We start from the raw sequence: 22,603 nt of genomic DNA, 5'->3' as shown, positions 1-22,603 counted from the left end.
ACTGTCCTAAATACACTTACTGGAAAGTAAGCAGTGGGATTCACTTCTCAATAAAGAGAAGATTGCCTCGTTAGAGTAGCTGTAGACTTGCTCCTAATGCTTATTTACTGGTTAATTAAAAATATCAAAGCACATGCCTACTATTTTACAATCTGTCATGTGCCTTGAAGTAATTATATATGGAATGGTTCTCAGCATAAATTTGTGTGCCAAAGCCAGACAGATGTGAAGATTTGCATATTGTCTGTTGTACACAGCTCTTTATCCCTTGAAACACAGGTAGCTATTTTGGTGCTGTCCAGATGTTGTGAACTACAACTCCCATCCTTCCCTGCCAGTAGGATCAATAGTTAGGGATGATGGGGTTTGTAGTCCAGCAACAACTGAGGGCCAAAGTTTCCCTACTCTTGCCTTAGAGCAATGAAAACTCAAAGCTTTTTTCAAAGGCATGTTGGAATTGTCACAGTTTTTCCCGAGGTAGTTGGTTGGCCACTGATTTGAGCTTTACCATTACAGTTATCTTTCAAAGTTATTGGGAACATAGGAAGTTGGAATCCCTAAAAATGCGGTGAACTCTCCTTCTTTGGAGGTATTTAAGCAGAGGGTAGATAGCCATCTGCCATGAATGCTTTAGTTGAAATTCCCCTATTGCAGGGGGTTGAACTACATGACCCTTGGGTCCCTTCCAACTCTACAAATCTATGATTCAGATGCTATACCACTGAGAATTGTGCACTGGACTTATTCCCCCCCCCCCCACTTCCAGATATTTTGAAAACCATGTATCGAATAGCTGTTTTAGACTGAGATTGCTTGCAAGGCATACGTATAAGTTAAATATTGCTAGCCAACAATATTGTGTACAATATAGATAAGATAACATTGGGGTTCTTTGTATGGCCTTGAGGCTTTTGTCAGAAGTGTGATTACCTTGTCTGACGAACCTCTGATGCTCATGTGGTGATTTTTTTCTTTAATGGGATCTCCTAAGCAAACATGCAGATACATAGGAAATTCACTTGGAATGCTTTCTATGTCACTTTTCTAAGGTTTGATCCCATTAGCTGAATTCCAAATTGGGTTTGGATCTGCTTTATGGGATTGTCTTCAGAAAGGGTCTGTGAATAACCCATTCTGACAGAGCTTTTGTTCACATACTCTTATCCAATTAGCAGCAAATCGTGTCAGAAATGTGTACAACTCTGCATGCTGTGATGATTTTTCCCTATTCCCAGTGTGCACAATGCTACAAACTATAAGTCCTTCATATAACCAAAACATTGCCATTAAAATGCTCCTTAAGGTTTGTCTAAAAGCTTTTAAAAACAAAAAAAATATCCCCATCTTCTTGTCACGTGTAAGCAAAATTGTATTATTTGACCATGTAGAATGCCTCACCCCCAAATGCTACTAATTCCATTAGTTCTGTGATATTTCCCCACACGATCACAGGAGGTGCGAAGTATTCAGGAGAATAGCTATGAAGCTTAAGTGGGAGTTGTAAAATAAAGAATTTCAGAGCTGAGCCATGCATTTAGCATGAGAAAAGTTCTAGTCTAGTATTTTACCTCATGTGGTTTTTCATTACTACAAATACATATTGTTGGTTTTAATCAGGTAAATAAGAGGGAACATAAAACAAACACACCAAGCCCCCACTTTTTGTATTAAACAAGAGAAGAAAACCTCTTTTGGTTGAACATGTATATCAGGGTCGCCCTCTAGATGTTGTTGGCCTCCAGCTCTCACAGCATGGTTAGGGATGGCGGGAGGTTCAGTCTAGCAACTTTTGGAGATAGACATGTTCCTGATCTCTGGTGTAGATCATTTATTGGTCTCTCTAAAAGGTGGAGGCAAAAGCTCCTTCTATTGGAGCTTCACTCTAATATAATTTCTTAATACACTTTTAATACTAAGTTGTCTGAAGGACAAGAAACTTGGGGGTGGATCTAGGAGGGGGGGACCCAAAACATACTCAGTGGTCACATAATATTGCTTGACTGTTATAAGCAAAATAGGAAACGGGTGGGAGGGGAAAGGGACTGGAGGTCCCACTTCTACATCAATGGCTGTTTTATTCTTGCAGTGAAAGAGGAAGCATCCATATCATTACTACCTTCCAACTAATGTATGTAGCCCAATTTCAGTTTGATTAATCAAAATAATGTGTGAAATAGCTAAAATGTTCAAAAAGTCTCCCCAGATCTTCAAGCATTGGTCTGCAGAAGTGGGGGTTTGAGATCCAGGATAAAGTTTTTGTCTTTTCTAAAAAAAGAGGGGGGTTATAGTGGCTCTTGATTTGAATGAAAATTCTCAGTGTGTTTTCACACTAGAGGGAAGATTTTTAATTTTCTAAAAAGCGGGAGTGTGCCCATAGGCCCAAAAAGAAAATGAGAAAATGGTTGCTTTTCATCAATACCACTGAATTGTTTCAGGAGTGCCAAACCAGAACTTAGAATAAAATGTTAGACAGTGGAACAGTAGTTTAACCTAAATACTTTTAGATATTATTAAAAAAAACTGTTTTTCCTCTGAAGGTGGAAAGCCATATTACAAATGTAACATAAAAACAAGGACAAAATTTTCAGCATTATTCTGTGTAATAGGAAATATTATGCCTCTTTTTAATTGGTGATAGGTCTAACTATGACCAAGGTCTAATTATGGAAGTAAGAGCACCTTTTTGCATGCATTCTGAAGCAGCAACCTTTGTGGAACTTTTGCAGTTTCTTGTACATAGCTGTTGAGTTTTATGTATATGATACCATGACAATATTGTGCCTTAATGCTGGGAACTCAATAGCTCCATTCAAGCATTCGGGGTCTGTGGGCACAATGTGTGCATGGCCCAGGTGGGCTAGCAAGGCATGTACCAGCTGCATAACCCCAGCCAATGCCCAGTTGTCATCAGTCTGAAGAGGGCTCTTTTTGTGCTCATAAGACAGGTGTTGCCAGTGAGATGTCCCATAGATGTTGTTGAACTATAACTCCCTGACCATTGGCCATACTGGCTGAGGACAACATCTAGAGGGTACCACATTGACTACCCCTTGCATTGGGGATGAGGAACCCTGAGTGAACAAGGTTTACCTCCTTTTCCTATAAACCCTATGCAAATAGATACAGATTGTGAGTCTTTTGGCAAGTCAGCTGGGGTCATGGCTGACACGCATGTTGTCATCAAGGTGGGACAGGTCTAGCCCCTCGTGTTCCTGCTGGTCCCATCATGCATTCAGTACCCATAGAAACAAGATGCCTGAGTAGAACTAAAGGTGTGCATAAATGTAGAATTTTTTTTTATATAAAGTGGGGGGAACCCCTTCTTAGTCTGTTTGAATGGGTCCAATTAATTTCACACCTGCCTGTCAGTTATAACTCCTTATACAGCCGTTTTTGCTGAAAAGCCTTTAAAGGTTAAATGGAAAATTCTTCCTTTTGATTCACTCATATGGTTGATAAAATGATACCTCTTCTAAACTTTTTCTTCCCCTTTAGAAACAGCCAGGGAGCATGAGAAAATCTCCCAAGCTGTATTGATTCTGGAAGTAAAGTATAAATGACATTTTAACAAACCCCAGTTCCTTAAAGTAATCTTTATTTGCTAGCAATACCCCAGGCAGTAGTTATAAATGGATAGTTAAATATGTCCCTGTGGATCTGCACATCTATTTAACCAGGCTGGGTGGACCAATTTTCATTCTCAGTTTCAGTCATATGGTCATAATGGAAGCAGTTTTGACCATGCATATCTAAAAATGTGAAACTCCTCTGCATTCCTTTTTTAAAACAATAAACAAAAACATATTCTGTGACAGCTTTGAAGATTCTTGACAGCTCCAAAACACATGGTGCTAATGATTGATAGTGTAATAGAATTAAATGGACATAAATCTGATATCAGGAATCACAAGACAGAGAAACCAATAGGAGGACACTTCAGTCTCCCAGGACATTCTATACAAGATCTCAGAGTAGCTGTCTTACTACAAAGGAATTTCAGAAATAGACTGGAAAGAGAAGTTGCTGAATTGCAACTCATTACTAAACTTAAAACCATGGAGAGACCTGGTCTGAACAAAGACATTGGATTCTTATCTCATTATACATGACAAAGCTATCTTTAGCAATCTCACCCCTTGCTTTTTCCTGTAAAGACCAATTGCAGTCATTAACAGTCATCAACAGGTTTTCCACACCTATCAGCCAATCACCCATTCCCACCACCCTTCTGAATAATACCCCTCCCCTCCCCACTCCCTCACTATATATAAGGGTCTGGTGACTTCTGTTTCAGTGTATCTGAAGAAGTGTGCATGCACACGAAAGCTCATACCAAGAACAAACTTAGTTGGTCTCTAAGATGCTACTCCCCTTCATGGATCACTGCCTTGTCGTGGCGAAGGGGCTTGAATTACTCAGGGAAGCTATGAGCTATGCCGTGCAGGGCCACCCAAGATGGACAGGTCATAGTGGAGAGTTTGGACCAAACGTGATCCACCTGGAGGAGGAACTGGCAACCCACTCCAGTATCCCTGCCAAGAAAACTCCATGGACAAAGACAACAGGCATATAAAAGATATGACGCTGGAAGATGAGCCCCTCAGGTCGGAAGGCGTCCAACATGCTACTGGGGAAGAGCGGAGGACAAGTACAAGTAGATCCAAAGCTGATGAAGCGGCTGGGCCAAAGCCGAAAGGACACTCAGTTGCGGATATGCCTGGAAGCGAAAGGAAAGTCCAATGCTGTAAAGAAAAGTATTGCATAGGAACCTGGAATGTAAGAACCATGAACCTTGGTAAGCTGGATGTGGTCAAAAATGAGATGGCAAGAATAAACATTGACATCCTAGGCATCAGTGAACTAAAATGGACGGGAATGGGCGAATTCAGTTCAGATGACTATCATATCTACTACTGCGGGCAGGAATCCCGTAAAAGAAATGGAGTGGCCCTCATAGTCAACAAAAGAGTGGCGAAAGCTGTACTGGGATGCAATTTCAAAAATGATAGATTGATCTCGATACGAATCCAAGGCAGTCCTTTTAACATCACAGTAATCCAAGTTTATGCACCAACTTCCAGTGCTGAAGAAACTGAAATTGACCAATTCTATGAAGACTTACAACACCTTATAGAAATGACACCAAAGAAGGATGTTCTTCTCATTATAGGGGATTGGAATGCTAAAGTAGGGAGTCAAGAGATAAAAGGAACAACTGGCAAGTTTGGCCTTGGAGTTCAAAATGAAGCAGGGCAAAGGCTAATAGAGTTCTGTCAGGAGAACAAGCTGGTCATCACAAACACTCTTTTCCAACAACACAAGAGACGACTCTACACATGGACATCACCAGATGGGCGACATCGAAATCAGATTGATTATATTCTCTGCAGCCAAAGATGGAGAAGCTCTATACACTCAGCAAAAACAAGACCTGGAGCTGACTGTGGCTCTGATCATCAGCTTCTTATAGCAAAATTCCAGCTTAAACTGAAGAAAGTAGGAAAAACCACTGGGCCAGTAAGATACAATCTAAATCAAATTCCTTATGAATACACAGTTGAAGTGAAAAACAGGTTTAAGGACTTAGATTTGGTGGATAGAGTGCCTGAAGAACTGTGGATGGAGGCTTGTAACATTATACAGGAGGCAGCAATGAAAACCATCCCAATGAAAAAGAAATGCAAGAAAGCAAAGTGGCTGTCCAATGAGGCCTTAAAAATAGCGGGGGAGAGAAGGCAAGCAAAATGCGAGGGAGATAGTGAAAGATACAGGAAATTGAATGCAGATTTCCAAAGAAGAGCAAGGAGAGACAAGAGGGCCTTTCTAAACGAGCAATGCAAAGAAATAGAGGAAAATAACAGAATGGGAAAAACCAGAGATCTGTTCAAGAAAATTGGAGACATGAAAGGAACATTTCGTACAAAGATTACCACAATTAAGGACAAAAGTGGAAAGGACCTAACAGAAGCAGAAGACATCAAGAAGAGGTGGCAAGAATACACAGAGGAACTATACCAGAAAGATATAGAGGTCTCATCCACCCCAGGTAGTGTGGTTGCTGACCTTGAGCCAGACATCCTGGAGAGTGAAGTCAAATGGGCCTTAGAAAGCCTTGCTAACAACAAGGCCAGTGGAAGTGATGATATTCCAGCTGAACTATTTAAAATCCTAAAAGATGATGCTGTTAAGGTGCTACACTCAATATGCCAACAAGTTTGGAAAACTCAGCAGTGGCCAGAGGATTGGAGAAGATCAGTTTACATCCCAATCCCAAAGAAGGGCAGTGCCAAAGAATGCTCTAACTACCGCACAATTGCACTCATTTCACACGCTAGCAAGGTTATGCTTAAAATTCTACAAGGCAGGCTTAAGCAGTATGTGGACCGAGAACTCCCAGAAGTGCAAGCTGGATTTCGAAGGGGCAGAGGAACCAGAGACCAAATTGCAAACATGCGCTGGATTATGGAGAAAGCTAGAGAGTTCCAGAAAAACATCTACTTCTGCTTCATTGACTACGCAAAAGCATTTGACTGTGTCGACCACAGCAAACTATGGAAAGTTCTTAAAGAAATGGGAGTGCCGGATCACCTCATCTGTCTCCTGAGAAATCTCTATTTGGGACAAGAAGCTACAGTTAGAACTGGATATGGAATAACTGATTGGTTCAAAATTGGGAAAGGAGTACGACAAGGCTGTATATTGTCTCCCTGCTTATTTAACTTATATGCAGAATTCATCATGCGAAAGGCTGGGCTGGATGAATCCCAAACCGGAATTAAGATTGCCGGAAAAAATATCAACAACCTCAGATATGCTGATGATACAACCTTGATGGCAGAAAGTGAGGAGGAATTGAAGAACCTTTTAATGAGGGTGAAAGAGGAAAGCGCAAAATATGGTCTGAAGCTCAACATCAAAAAAACTAAGATCATGGCCACTGGTCCCATCACCTCCTGGCAAATAGAAGGGGAAGAAATGGAGGCAGTGAGAGATTTCACTTTCTTGGGTTCCATGATCACTGCAGATGGTGACAGCAGTCACAAAATTAGAAGACGCCTGCTTCTTGGGAGAAAAGCAATGACAAACCTAGACAGCATCTTAAAAAGCAAAGACATCACCTTGCCAACAAAGGTCCGTATAGTTAAAGCTATGGTTTTCCCAGTAGTAATGTACGGAAGTGAGAGCTGGACCATCAAGAAGGCTGATCGCCGAAGAATTGATGCTTTTGAATTATGGTGCTGGAGGAGACTCTTGAGAGTCCCATGGACTGCAAGAAGATCAAACCTATCCATTCTCAAGGAAATTGGCCCTGAGTGCTCACTAGAAGGACAGATCCTGAAGTTGAGGCTCCATTACTTTGGCCACCTCATGAGAAGAGAAGACTCCCTGGAAAAGACCCTGATGTTGGGAAAGATGGAGGGCACAAGGAGAAGGGGACGACAGAGGATGAGATGGTTGGACAGTATTCTCGAAGCTACTAACATGAGTTTGGCCAAACTGCGGGAGGCAGTGAAGGATAGGCGTGCCTGGCGTGCTCTGGTCCATGGGGTCACGAAGAGTCGGACACGACTGAACGACTGAACAACAACAAGATGCTACTGGAAGGAATTTTTTTATTTTTTATTTTGTTTTGACTATGGCAGACCAACACGGCTACCTACCTGTAACTAGAATTTTGCTGTTCTGCAACTGCAGCATTATTAGATACCTAGCTTTCCACAGAAGAAATTTACTTCATTTTCGACCATGAAACTGAATAGCATATAGGCATGTACTAATCTATGCCCATTCTGTCCTGAAGCCCAGAGTTCTCATTACAATTCATAATTAACTCTACTGAGCAGTTTAGAGAACCACAGAACACCGACAGGATCATTAGCTCAGTTGCCCCTACAGCTATTACCCACTTAATATAAATCAAAAAGCATTGGTCTCATCTGGGATCATGCCCTTAGGGGGAGAGCAACTGCGCCTGGATGGCAGACTTATTAAACATTATTAAATATGCTAGCCCATTCTGTTCCACACAAACACACACACACACACACACACTTGCCATTGCTTCATTTTCTGTTTCTTAGCACAGTTCATTTTGGGTGCCTTCTAGTGATCTTTTCATGGAGTTCTTTATCACTAATCTGTAGTCATAGGTTGTGTGTGTGTGTGTGTGTGTGTGTGGATCTTGTCTGGTGCCTATCAGCCCTCCCCACCAAATAAAAGTTGACCAGAGAGTCATAAAACTTGCATTAAAAAGAGATATATGTATTTTACCAATGTTGTCATTAATGTACATCTCCCAGCTTCAGCCCCATATGGAGCAAGGGAAACCATGCATCTGTAAGTGAATCAATATGCTGTTTTCCCTCCAAAATGCCTATGAAGAGGTGTCCCATTCTGCCCCTGCATGCAGAATTTTCTAATTTGTGGAGCAAATAGCAGGTTGATTGGCCTGGAAGGAGGGCCATATTCAGAATGTATGAGAAATATTAATCCAATTTCTTCCATTTGATATTGGCTTGCCTTATTTTCCCCACTTGTTTTCAACAACAGTTTGAGTCATATGGAGGGACGGGATTCAGCAGCTGCTGAACCTCTGACTTAGCACGAGTCAAGAAATTTCCACGACTTTCTCTTAAGTTTGCAAACAGTACTCTGATGTTTCCATTATCACTGTATGTCACCATATTCATTGCTAAGGAGGAGGAGGCCAACATGTACCCAGTGCCTTTTCATATCGGGTACTTTTTGCAAGACACAACATTCTGCCCGGTGAATGTTAATAGTTCTCATTTGGATTATTCAGGAATGACTCTCATTCCTTCCTTGCAGACTTAAAGGAGGTGGACTGAATGTCACTTTCATTTATTATTTAAAGGCGGATGTGTGCATGTGGCTTATAAATTCAGATTTCATTCAATGTGCATAATATTTGTAACTGACACATCCCTTAATAGTTGCTCTTGGCATGATGCTATATTACATTACACCTTGATTGAAATAGTGTCATTAATACTCACTTAGTCACAAGCACGTGGTCTCTTTTCTTTCTTTCATTTTTGTCTGCCTAAGAGTCAGTTACTGCTCATGCAGATCTCTGGATCGGGACCAGTGAGGGCTCTTAACAGCACTTAAAATATTAAATATGCTGAAATCTCATGGTTTTTCAATGGGATTTAGGCATAACTCGCTTTCTCTAGAATAGACTCAGTACAGTGACTGCAATCCAGTGCACAGCTATATGTGCTCATGCTACTTAAAGTCGGTGCAATTTAAATTCATTTCACAGTTTGCTGACTTCCAGCCAATAACAACATAGTCTTTCTCTCAGCCAGTAGGTTCAATGTTGCTAAAATGTTAGTTATGGGAAGGCACTGTTTGTACACTCTGCAGTGTGTTGTTATTATCTTGTAAAATGAATAAAATAAAGAACATTCATAAGGGCAGTCGTCTGTCCCTTTACTGAGATTGGCTAAATTTAGGCGTTTGGAATGGAATAAAGGATTCATGAATGCTCCCATAATGCATCAGTTAGGCATTATGGATACAGGCACGCATAAGTAATTGCAGGGTTGTAGCCTGTCTGAAAAGTAGTAGAATAATATAATAGTAGAGTTGGAAGAGATCCCAAGGGTAATCTAGTCCAATTCCCTGCAATGCAGGAATCTCAGCTAAGGCATCCATTGCATTGGATCCACCATTGTTCAAACATCAGTTATGGGAATTCACTGTACCCTGTACGATGTGCTGTGATTGCAACATAAGATATTTGTAGCCAATGGAACTTGAGTTCAGTGGAACTTACTCCCTATTGTGTACATTGGATTGCACAGCCTTAGACTAGTCCAAAGCAAGCACCTGGGGTTGTAAGCAACTATGGTTTACTCAGAGTTGACCAGTTGAAATTGTGGGCCTATGTTAGTCATGCTTATTAATTTCAGTGTGCCTACTCTGAATAGGACTTACATTTTCTACAAAGTGTCTGCAGCAGTTTCAGTTGACATTGCATGCATGATTTTTAGTAAGATCCATTCTCTCATACACTGCTCAAATGGCATTGTTGTTAATGTCTTTTTTGCATCACCTGCAAATCCCTAAACTATCACTTTCCCTTGACACTAGAATAGCCTCTTAAATCATCCACTTAACATCTTTTAACATGCTGTATCCCTGATCCTCCAAGCTTCTGTCTTTTCTTAGCCCTCTCCATCCCTTCCCATAGCTCTTTGGTAGAGCACATGCTTTGACCCTGGGGCCTTTTGTTTGCAATCATTGGTATCTCCAGTGAAAAGGATCTGGTAGCAAGTTGTGCTGAAGGGACACATTAAACAGATGCAGCAGAGAATGTGCATCACAAGATCTATACATATGGAAAGGGAATGTGAGAGTCACCCGTGGCTCCCATCTTTTAGCTTAGCCTTCTTTACAAAAGTCAGGGGCAAAATAAAATGACACTGAATGGAGTGTGTGTGTGTGTGTGTGTGTGTGTGTGTGTCAAAAGTAATCACTGTTGTAAACCACCTTCTTTGCATTGCACATATTTACTAAGCACAAGTGTCATTATCTATTTTTGTTTATTTTATTTTTTTAAGTAAGATTTATATACTGCCGTTCATCAAAAGATCTCAGGAATGTTCACAAGTTTAAAATACAACATAAAAGCACAACTAATTTGTTAAAGCTGAAACAACAAAACAATAGCGCCCCCCCCCCCAACACACATTTAAAAGGCTGTAGAATATTAATCAGTCAAAGGCCTGGTTGAAGAGGAAAGTTTTCGCCTGGCACCTAAAAATATATAAGGAAGGGGCCAGACGAATCTCCATGGGGAGAGCATTCCACAAACGAGAGCCACTGTGCAGAAAAGGCTCATTCTCGTGTTGTCACCCTCTGGACCTCATGTGAAGGAGGTACACAAAGAAGGGCCTCAGATGATGAATGCAAAGTTGAGGTCAGTTTATATGGGAAGAGGTGGTCCTTGAGGTATTGTGGTCCTGGGTCAATTAAACTGAGCAGTTTAATTACAGGTAGGTAGCCGTGTTGGTCTGCCCTAGTTGAAACAAAATAAAAAAAATTCCTTCCAGTAGCACCTTAGAGACCAACTAAGTTTGATATTGGTATGAGCTTTCGTATACATGCACACTTCTTCGAAAGCTTATACCAATAACAAACTAGAATTCCTATCTCCAGACATGTGAGAACAGAAAGCGGCGACTCAGTTGTGGGGGAAGATAAGGGTGGAATTGGACCAAGACTAAGGGAGGCTGGGAAGGAGGCAAGAATCTTGGCTGGAGGATGGAGTACTTGAAAGAGTTCAGAAAAGGGGCAGGAAGATAAGAATCCGGATCTGGTACAGGTCACAAATGATAAGGGTACTTCCACAAGAGACATGAATAAATACTTCAGAAAAGCAAAACAAAATAAAAAATAAAAAAATTCCTTCCAGTAGCACCTTAGAGACCAACTAAGTTTGATATTGGTATGAGCTTTCGTATGCATGCACACTTCTTCGAAAGCTCATACCAATAACAAACTTAGTTGCTCTCTCAGGTGCTACTGGAAGGAATTTTTTTAAAATTTTTGTTTTGAGCAGTTTAATGTAGCCTTAATGTGGATAGGAAAGTAACCCAAGATGTCTGCTCATATAATCCACATGCTGGTTGCATTATAATATATTCCACCTGTGATTAAGGTTTTATTCGGGGTCCTCCATGGAGGGTTCTGTTTACACTCAAACAGGAATATAAGCCCTCTGCAAATCTTCCCCTCTCAAAATGGGGGGGCTGGGAACTCATCGGGTGAGACAACATATACAAGGATACTAGAGGCAGAGCCTGTCTGCATGGCCTAATCCAGAGATTCTGTTTTGCATGTTCAGGCAAACGCCTGAACATACCTAGAGACTGGGACAAATGTACAATTATAATATAATCCTATACATGTGTACTCAGAAGAAAGTCCCTTTGGGTTCAATGGAACTTACTCCCCAGGTAAGTGAATATAGGATTGCTCAAGACTAGCAAGCAAGGCCACTTGCTGGAAGGCTATGTAAAGCCTTGATTTTTAACATGGCAGAATGTTTTCCCATGTGTAGATGAGGAGAGGCAGGCTAGTCTTTAACATATTGGTAAGTAATTTAGATCTATTGAAACCGGAGAACCTTCTTATTTTTTTTTAAATACTTATTTATCCATACTGACATGACATAAGGATGTGCCTCTGAGACAGAATGAGGAAGAATCAAAATAAATAAAATAAAAAGTATGAACAATGATTATTAACACAAAACATATTCTCCCATTCATTAAATGTTGGGACAAGAAGGTTTTTTCCACTGTGACACTAATGAATGCTGCCCGGTTTTAGGCAAGGAGAAAGCTAATTGCCCAAATGGGACTATGCACTGAGCAACTGTTGGGTTTCCTAATTAGCCGTTATAGGATTTCATTAATCTCTTCAGTAGACTAAAAGGGGTATGGTCTCTGAAGTAAATGTTCCTGAAATGGAAAAGAAGCTTATCAGTAGCCACTAGATAAGTGGTACCTGAAAGAAGCATGTTCCTCATATGCATTAGCAGATTTTATTTGAGGAGGCATTTAGAGTGCATGAGCAAAGAATGCAGTGGAATTTTCGAACAATGACTGCATTTTTGGAATGTAGAACTTTCAAACTCCACTTCTGGCTGACTATATATTTTCCTTCAAAAGAATGCTCCTGATATTTGCAGACTGTATGGAATAGTTGTGCAGAGAGTCCTAAACTGACGGGTTGCAGTGCCTCAAATTACTTTAATCTCTGGCCTTTTGAGGCAAGGAAAAAAAGATAATATGAATATGAATTGGCAGTATGTTTGCCTCAGCTGGACCTTCTGTAAGTCAGAATAAGTCATTCTGCCCCCCCCCCCTGCCCCCAGTCCATTTGAAATATCAGGATCTTTAATTCTGGGCATTGTGGTATTGACCTGAAGATTATCTGAGTTACTCGTATCAGCACTGAATCACACAAACCGGCTTTTTTTCAAAGTGAAAGCTTTCAAACACTGACAAATTTAGCTCATGCCCTTTGCTCTTTGGTCTACTGACAGCTTGGTAAAGATGGAAGTAGAGGTGGGATCTTCCCATCACGATGCTAAGTAGCTTCCTCCGCCAGTGTTAACTTTTTCTCTGCTGGACAATTTAACCAGAAGGAATGGGAAACTTCAGAACAAAATACCTATATGGAGATGTCATTTGCTGTGCATTTAAAAAAGAAGAGGGAATTGAAGAAGAGATAGAGCAAGATAGGACAGACCAAGTTGGGGATGGGGAAGAGGGAGGAAGAGAGCAAGAAGAACAGGAAGAAGAAATGCTTGATCAGGAAAACTCAACAGTGATTGAATACCTTTCAGACACAGAAGATCCATATAATTTGTCACCAGGTGATGACTTTATTGATTCATTGTTTCATTAAATAGAGGTTGTAGTCTACCTTTGACTTTAGTTCATTCTTTTCACTGATATACCAAAACATCTGGGAAGTGTGCAGCAGTCTATAGTCTTCAATGTCCCAAAGTAAAGATAGCTGCTGGACTCTTCAAAGTTGGATTTATTCCCATTTCAATAGTTTTCAAGCCTTCGGTTAAGCAAGTTTTTCTTGGTATTCCTGCATGCTCTACATCAAGTGCAAAAGATTATTACAGTATGTGCTTATTCCCCAAAGGAAGGGTCACAACTCTGTAGTCTAAACAGACAGAACAAAAATGGCATACTGCGAGAGCCAGTCATCCTCTTTGTTTTAACATATATAGTTTATATAATTAATTAGATACATTGCAAAACTGTAATTTAGAGTTAGATATGCTTAAACAAGGGTACATGGAAAGGGACAGGTTACTGGTTTTGACTGTAGATTAGGACTCAATACTGTAACTGATCTCAGGAATTTTTTTTCGGGGGGGGGGAATTATTCACTGTGTCAGAAATTAACTTCTCATGAAAGTAGCATAGGAATTCATTCACTTTCAGAGACATTACTTGCATTGGAAAATATATTATTACAACCTACCTGTGGATGAGAGTTAATTCTTTTGCTAAGCATACAGTCGTACCTCAGAAGTTGAACAGAATCCATTCCGGAAGTCCGTTCAGCTTCCGAAACGTTCGACTTCCAAAGCACGGCTTCTAATTGGCTGCAGGAAGCTCCTACAGCCAATTGGAAGCCCCGTTGGATGCTCAGCTTCCAAAAGAACGTTCGAAAACCAGAACACTCACTTCTGGTTTTCAATCATTCGGGAGCCGAAATGTTCGACTCCCAAGCTGTTAGGCAGCCAAGATACGACTGTACTCATATTACTATGATATTGTAATAAACACTATACTAGAGGGAGGGACTTACTGTCAGGTTTGACCTCAAAAATTCCCCGGATTTTGCAACGGTATTCTATTAGCATATCTAGAGAAAATGCAAGAAGTTACCATGAAGTGCAGACTAGGCAAAAGTAAGCATAAATGTACATTTTGCATGGATCATACCAATCTATAAATTGTTGACTTAGCCTTAATACAACCACAGAACACAGTCAACCAAAATGTTTCCATGGGCAAACCTTTTTGGCTGTTCCATGTATCACAGTAGCAGAAGTTGAGAGGTAGTAGAACTGATAACAATAATAGTTTAGAATTCAGAGTCCTCTTTATTGTTTGTCAGTATATTTTCATATTGCAAAGTGTTAAGCTAGACCAAATACATACATAAATGTGTGTGTAAAAATACATATGACATACAGCCAAAGCAAGGTAATTTGCCCTACTCATAATTTGCATTATCTGTGATCAGGCACACAGCAAAGGTAATAGATATGCTGCGATTTCTCGGCTATTCTGCAGTTAAACGCATTCACTACAAATATATTCCTGGAGCTCAATTCAGCTCAACTCCCCATTTATGTGGAGGTTACGTTCCAAGGCACTGCATGTTTAAGTAAAATTGCTTATACAGTGGTACCTCGGTTTAAGAACAGTCCGGTTTAAGAACGATTTGGTTTACAAACTCCGCAAAACCGGAAATAGTTTCCCAGTTTGAGAACTTTACCTTGGCCTAAGAATGGAATCCAAATGGTGGAAGGGGACCAGCGGCGGGAGGCCTCATTAGGGAAAGCGCGCCTCAGTTTAAGAACGGTTTCGGTTTAAGAACGAACTTCCAGAATGGATTAAGTTCATAAACCAAGGTACCACTGTAGAGGGAACACTATTGAAAAAGCCTGCAAAAACCCTGTATCTAACCCTTTGGAAACCCTGTAAAAAACCAAAAATCCACCAACCACCACCACAATCACTTTTTCCAAACTTCCTTTCTCAAATTCCAACTTTTCACAAGCCTCAAAGTCAGTGCAAAGGCTCCTGGGGTTGCTAGGTGCTGTTTTCATGCCATTATTGCTGTTTATATGCTCTTTTCGGGCCGTTTTTGCCCCTTTGGGGGCCACTTCCAGGTTTGTGGCGATGCACGCATGCAGTCGCACATGCATTGAATGCGCATAAATGGGGAGTTGCCTGTAGTCTGTCCATCAGCAACCTACCCAGGGTCACTTTGTTTCCCGTGCATTCATGGGTGTTCCTTATTTATAAAATGGAAATAAAGCAACCATTTCTGGTCAGTAGGATCAAGTAAATGAAAACTTGACTGAACAGCAGCAACATGGTGGTCACTTAGTGCTGGATAAAAGTGATAATACAGAAATTGAGCATTAAGTTTGCACCAACATCTGGGGCCAGTATCAGCTGCAAAGGCACGTGAAACCATTTTCGCACACCGTTAGCATCTAGGTAGAGATGTTATTGCCTAACTTTATAGGACAATTGTTATTGTTAGAAAATATTGATTGTAGAGCTGAGTATCTTTTTCATTTTTCAGATGACATGGACGCTATTCCTGTCAAACAGTTCATTAAGCATATCAGTGAACTGTATGCCAACAACCAGCATGGATTCTCAGAAGACTTTGAGGTACGTGTTTACAGCCATAAGCACTGGAAGTTCCTCTGTGTGTTTAATTTAAATGTCTCAAGCAGCCTTGGAAGAGCGAAGGTCCAACTGCACTCAAGTGATCCTCTGAATAGAAGGGACTGCACGAGAGGTAGGGATATTTTTACTATAACGAGAAGGGTTGCAGAAATCCTAATGCCTGTGAGCATCTGCTGATTGGGACGGAGGAAGAATGGAAGGCAAGGCAGCCTGAAGCCTGTAATGAACGGTTGGATGTGGGATGGAGGCTGCACCAAGTTCGGTGGGGTTTCTTGAACCTTGTAACTGCTAGCCTCGTAGTAGACAAGCAAGGAGGAAAGAGACTGTGACTGCAATGCCCACAGACTCGTTTGGGTGGGATTCACCTAATGGGCCCTGTCAGCCCTGTGCTAGGACTTCCATTTGCACAACAGGGCTTTGAAGATGGTTCAGAAACATGCCGCCACACTAAAGGAATGACTCCATGCAAAAAAATAAATAAATGCATGGCACCTGTAGAAGTGCAAATTCCGCATATCGAAGTGATTGTAAGGGGTAACATGTTTTGTGATTGTAAATAAATTCCCCCCTTTTTATTATTATATTGTTGTAACCTGTCCTGGGACCTTATCGTGAAGGCTGGGTAGGAAATCTTATAAATATAAAAACTGTGATAACAGTAAAATGGAGAGCTCAGTATTAGGGACTGAAACAGAAATAATGGCAGTGGAAGAAGACGTTTAAATACAGGAATGCTGATAGCTGTGCAGCTGTGTGCGCAACCAAGTCACAGTCGCGGGCACTCTGTGGGTTTACAGACCCATGTGGCTTACACAAACACAGTTTCATGCTTAATGATGGTGGCAGACTCAGGCTCTAATAAGTTAAAATAGCTATTCCAAAAGCCAGTATTAACCGTTCTGCTTCCCCGCATTCCTTTCAGCGTGATCACAGTGGGGCTTTCAAAGTCCTGTCAGAAAGGAGGGCTCTCCCAGCCCTCTCAGCCAAAAATAGTGTGCAGCTGTTGTGCCATCTCGCCAGGCTGAGAGGAGAGAAATATGGTTTGGGGGCCATGACATGCTTTAGCAACCAAGTATTAAAAATGTCATGACTGAGTCATAAAAGGCAGCTGTATTTACTAATAAGATATTGGCACAAAATGGCTGCTTTGATGCTGAACACCCTTTCCCTCAGTGTAACAAAGCTAAGGCTGCAGCCGTTTTCTTCAGCATGGCCTTTTCAAGCCTCTTATTGCTGCCCTTTGGTAATAGCCTTTGCAATGAGGCACACTGTCTGATAATTCAAAAACCAAACCAAAATAAAGGGGGGGGGGAACCCTATTGTGCCAATCATAAGCATTTCGTATTCATGAGGACAGCGGCTGTGCGAGGTGTTAAAAGTGATTTAGTTAAATTGACTGTTGGCTGGATGACTGAACAGGGATATTGAGGCATTTAACAATGTTGATGGTATTCAGGACAAACATTTATCCTCGGGAGAGCAGAATTTGATGGGAATGATCAAATGCAATGCCGTCTCCTCAATTATTTATGAATTGAGACCCCAGTGCTATTCATCACAGCTGGTTTTGACACCATTTAATTATTCAAAATAATCAGCTACACATCTGTAAACTTGCACTGACTTAAAGTAGGCTTTGCTTCATCTGTCTCTGAAAACGCTGCCATTAACAAAAAAACGAGGCAGCTTCTGTCTGCATTGTGCAGCAGAGGGATATATTCCTGAAATAGCCTTTCAGAATGCTTCAGAATGCCCTTGTTGCCTCTTACTTACCCAGTAAATATTGTTTTGCCTATTAGTTTCGATTTATGAAGTTGGGTATCTCTTTTAAAAGGAAGTATAATAATTTTTAAACTGTAATTTCAAAGCCAAAATCTCTTCACTCCCACAAAGTATATGTGGAATGAACCCATAAGGGATTTGCATAAGCCAATGTGGTGCTCTCTATATGTTGTTGTGCTACAACTCCCATCATGCCTGATCATTGGCCGTACTGGCTAGGGCTGCTGGGAATTGCTGGCTATCCTTCACATAGGACACTATTTTTAGGCTTCCCCATGACAGACATGGGACACCATCTGATTTCTATACCTTTGCCACATTCCTAATTGCTTCTCACCAAGGTAACCCCTCTTGAAACAGTCACACTTGAAAATCAGCTGTGAATTTTCCCTTTGTTTGATATTCAAGTTGTCAAGGGGACATGTATAAAAGGTCAGAGATCAGGTTGCCCAAGGTAGTAGGGAGTCTGTCCATTAAGGAGTAATGTAGAACACAGGAAGGTTAGGTGTTACTTCAGTGCTGGGTAGCCCCAGATGAGTAGCTTTATAGCTGGTTACAGGTAGGTAGCCATGTTGGTCTGCCATGGTCAAAACAAAAAAAATAATAATAAAAAATCCTTCCAGTAGCACCTTAGAGACCAAATAAGGTTGTTTTTGGTATGAGCTTTCGTGTGCATGCACACTTTTTCAGATACCTTCAGATATATAGCTGGTGTTTCTCTCCCACCCTTTCCTGGCCTGGTATCAGACCCTGATATTGTTCCTGTGAGGAATCTGGATCCTACTTCATGGGTAGCTCTCAGGGATAGTTGACTTCATCCTGCCAGATAAGCACTGCACCTCCAGTCCTAGGTTTCTGCTCGGACATGCTGCCATCTTTCTTCGTGGGTGTGATCTTGTTGGAGCTATTCTTGGGGAGGGGAGTATATCAGTCAGGTTGCATTGTTTCCTCCAAACCTGCCACCTTATTAAGTGAAGTACCTTCCAGGATGGTGGTCTTGGAATGGTTACTCATATCTGACTTCTCTTTGACCCCATGAGAAGTAGGACCAGCAACAGATACCTTTTTCTGAAGTCCTGCCCAATTCTGGGCTGGCCCTGCTAGGACAGTTTGGGACATGACAAGGGATACCTTACTTCAATCCAGTTAATACAGTTGTTCTGTCAGCAATATATGAGGCTTGGTAATGCATGATTAGCACTGAGCTATTCTCATTCAAACTCTCTTTGAGAAATAACCTTAAGACGCCTTGCCTGATTGTTAAAGTCCATCATGATGCGCCTAGGTGTTTCGCCCCTTAGATGGAATTCTTATCCTCCCATAATAATTGCCTTGGAAATCATATGACAAGAACCACTGATAGCCTTTCTGTCTACCCCTATTCACATATCTTCATCAAGTCTGATGACATCTCTGGGACATTGATTTAGGCACGGAGTGCTGGAACTAGGCTATGGTAGATCTGTGCTTTGTATATTGCCTATATGGAAACCCCCTTAAACTAAAATTAAGGGGTTGGTGTACAGGACTGAAATAGGAAAAAGGGAAGAAATTGGAAGGGGGAAAACATGGCATGGATGGCTCTACAATCATGCAGACTTGTGTCTCCTCTTGGGATCATTTGGCAGACGTCTCCTTCTTCCTCATAAAGCATGATAGAATGTTCTGTGTCCTAGATTTACTCTCAAAAGCTTAAAATTTAACAGAGTAGTGGTAGAATGTTTGTCTTTATTTGGGGCTCTACTGCTTCTTCTGCTCTTTAACTTAGAAGTTATCTGTTATTTGTTTCATGTATTACTGAGCTCCAATATTTTTCTGCCTGCATTTTGGCAACCTAGTAGAGGATTTGGGTATTCATGCCATTAGGGAGTTTAAATGTAAGAAGACTCTTTAACCCTCCGAATGTAGATCCCTCTCCCCATCTTCCCCTTTGGGAGCTTTAGGCAGGCTTTTACTTGAATATTGGGAGGAGGAGGTTGTTCTTAGTTCTGTCCTGCACGTCTCATGAAAGAGGATTAAGCAAGGAAATCCCCAAAGTGCTGGCACGGAATGTTTATAATAGCATAATATGTATTGGATTTTGGAACCCATACAGTTTTGTTTGCCTCAATTCATTAATGGGTTGGGCATCTCTGCTGCTAGAAAGATTAGCAGTGGTGAATATAATCTCCCTAGTCTTGCCTGTTGCCTGTGGAAGCACAAGGGTTGTGATCCAGCCCCCAACTTGGAATTTGACCCAAAAACAAGCAATGCAGCTATCCCCCCACATACATTCAAAAAACTTCAATATCCTTCCCCCCAAAATGCCAAGAAACCAGCCATAAGTCCACAAAATCTGGTGGAAGAATTCTGCATTTGATAGCTTCCACAGGAGCAATAGTTTTATGGCTCGCTAATTCTTTTTTAAAAATAATACCAAATCCTTACAGATTATCCCCAAAGAGTGGTGGCTAAAAGATAATACTGCTCATAAGCATGCCCATAGTGCTTCAGAAAAGAGTTGGAAACCTCTAGCACTCTCGATGTTGTTGAACTTCAACTCCCATCAGCCCCAGCCAGCCCAGCCAAAGGTCAAGGATGAGACAGTGGCAATACAGCAACCTTTGGAGGGCACTAGGTGCCCTACCCCTGCTCCAGACCATTAAAAATCCTTCACATACATTCTCTCAGCAATCCTTGCAACAGCCCTGTAAGTTAGCATTAGTCTCTCCTCCACATTGTAGTGAGGGAAGAATATGATAAAGCTGAGAAATTAAACAACTTCATTTTAAAAATGGGTTTATGGAAGACTTTTAACTGCTATTGTTAAAATGGAGTCTATAAACAAACAAGATGTGTACCTCTAATTATGAGGTGTTGAGTACAAAGGGATGGGGACTGTCTCCATCTATCCCTCTGTGTGTTTCACAAGGACATCTGGATTGTATGCTACTGAAAACATAGGCTGGATAGAACAGAATTTAGTCTGGGCCAACAAGGTGTGGATGTCATTAAATACCCTTACCCATCTTCATCATTCACACTCTCCCAAACCCAACTTGCTTAGCTGTAACATTATTCCAACTGCACTCACTTGCTACTTCCATTGTAGAGTCATTGTTGTCTTATTTTCTACAGACACCATGGAGGCTTTACAAATTCTGGAAAGGAGCATAGGATGTGGGGGGGGGGGTGTAGCAGAAAGAGCAAGTGTGCAAGTTTTGCCCTCCCTCCAGCATAGTTTTCATTGACTACCAACTTAGGAAAGGCAACTGTCTACAGCAGGGAGATTTTTGTATTCATGGGTGCTTCCTGGGCATTTGGAAACCCCAATTTCCCAAAACATTCAAGAAGCCTCCATAGATACAAGAAAACACCCTGCTGCAGTCAGGCACCCTCCACACCGTTGGAAGGCAAGAAAAACAGTGATGGAGGAGGGCACTCTCACACACCTCTCACGTTTTTAGTTCCCAGGATTTGTAACACCTGTACAGAGCTACAATTGTCCCTAAGTATCAGACAGAAAATAAAGCCCTATGAGAAGCTAGCTCTCACCTGGGCTGGGCGTGATTACAGTACTTTTGCTAATCCACCCTAGTTTAGCCCCAGCCCTTTCTTTGCTTTGCCATTAAACTTGTTGCAGCTTTACAAGCTTGGCTTTAGTTTGAATTAGGTCTTGCTGGGCCACAGAGGCCTGTAGAAGAGACTCTTGCACTTTGCATTTATTTATTGAGTGGTTTCTGAAATTTCCAAATAGCCTTTCTACAGTTCAGTGCACAAGGAAACAAACAGAACCTTGTTGCGTAGCTACAAATTGGAGAGGGAAACATTTGCATGTTCTTACAAGTATAGATTTTACTGCTTGATTTTTTTTAATTTTTTTGTCTCAGAGTTCTTTTCAATTGACTGGGAAACCATATTATGATGTTGCTCTCAGGGTCGTAACTTGTTCACTTGTCTGAAGTTATATCAGAATGTCTATGCAATCAGCCATTCCGGAGCAATTTCTAGCTCATTATGTTGGATTATCAGACGTGTAGCAATTGGATTTTACACATAAATTTAGTGAAAGAATATTTGAAGTTTATAAAACTAATCAGCAACTTGTTTCAGAGGGACACTGAAAATGAATGAGTCATTAAACCTGGATGTATTAAATCCCAATCAGTGGTAGCACGGACAATATAATTAAAAGCTAAATTAGCCATAATGACACAGAAGAGTTTTAACTGTGACTAAAGGTTGATTAAAACCAAGTGTGTTGGATTCCAGAGTTGCCGACAATACATTCCAGTGGACAAAATAATAAGAACCGTAACCATTCATCTTTAAACAAAATTAGCGTTCTGGGAAGTTAAACACTGAGAATGTCATATGAACCAGTGAGACAAAAAAAATTGAATAAGGGAAAAGAATGATCGAGCCAGAAAGCTTTTCCTTCAGAATCCTAAAATAGACAATCCATTGTTGCTTTGGTGTCTTATACTCCAGTGGTCCTGCATTTGAACTGTTAGAAATTTGGGGTGATGGGAATATTTCTATATTTTTTTAAGAATTAGTAAAGTAATTGCAGCACATATATTTGTTTTACATTTCTTGTAAACTACTTAGACATTTTTGCTGATCAAACGGTATATAAATATTACTAAATAGATATCTAAATGAAATCTCCTTAGATACTGGCTTTAAACCAGGGGTGGCTAAGTCTGTGGTCCTCCAAATGTTGCTGAACTGTTGACTTCTATCAGCTCAGGCCAGTGTGGCCAGTGCCCAGGGATGATGGAAGTTCAGCATCATCTGGAGGTCACAGGTTAACTACTCCTGTTTTTATCTAAGCTAGAGCGCAG

General features: G+C 41.0%; 1 protein-coding gene across 4 annotated transcripts in view; it reads left to right on the top strand.

Moving 5' to 3' along the window:
• The window catches only part of PTPRG (protein tyrosine phosphatase receptor type G), a 565,261-nt gene that overhangs the window by 515,259 nt on the left and 27,399 nt on the right, over window positions 1–22,603 (top strand). For all 4 annotated transcript variants that reach the window (XM_033141322.1, XM_033141320.1, XM_033141319.1 and 1 more), the window contains one exon: window positions 15,886–15,977. In XM_033141322.1, the coding sequence (XP_032997213.1) occupies window positions 15,886–15,977 (92 nt within the window). The remainder of the gene's footprint in view (window positions 1–15,885; window positions 15,978–22,603) is intronic.

Source organism: Lacerta agilis, chromosome 2 (assembly GCF_009819535.1).
Source record: "Lacerta agilis isolate rLacAgi1 chromosome 2, rLacAgi1.pri, whole genome shotgun sequence".
NCBI classification, from domain to species: Eukaryota; Metazoa; Chordata; class Lepidosauria; order Squamata; family Lacertidae; genus Lacerta; species Lacerta agilis.
This window is presented reverse-complemented; position numbering and strand designations above follow the sequence as displayed.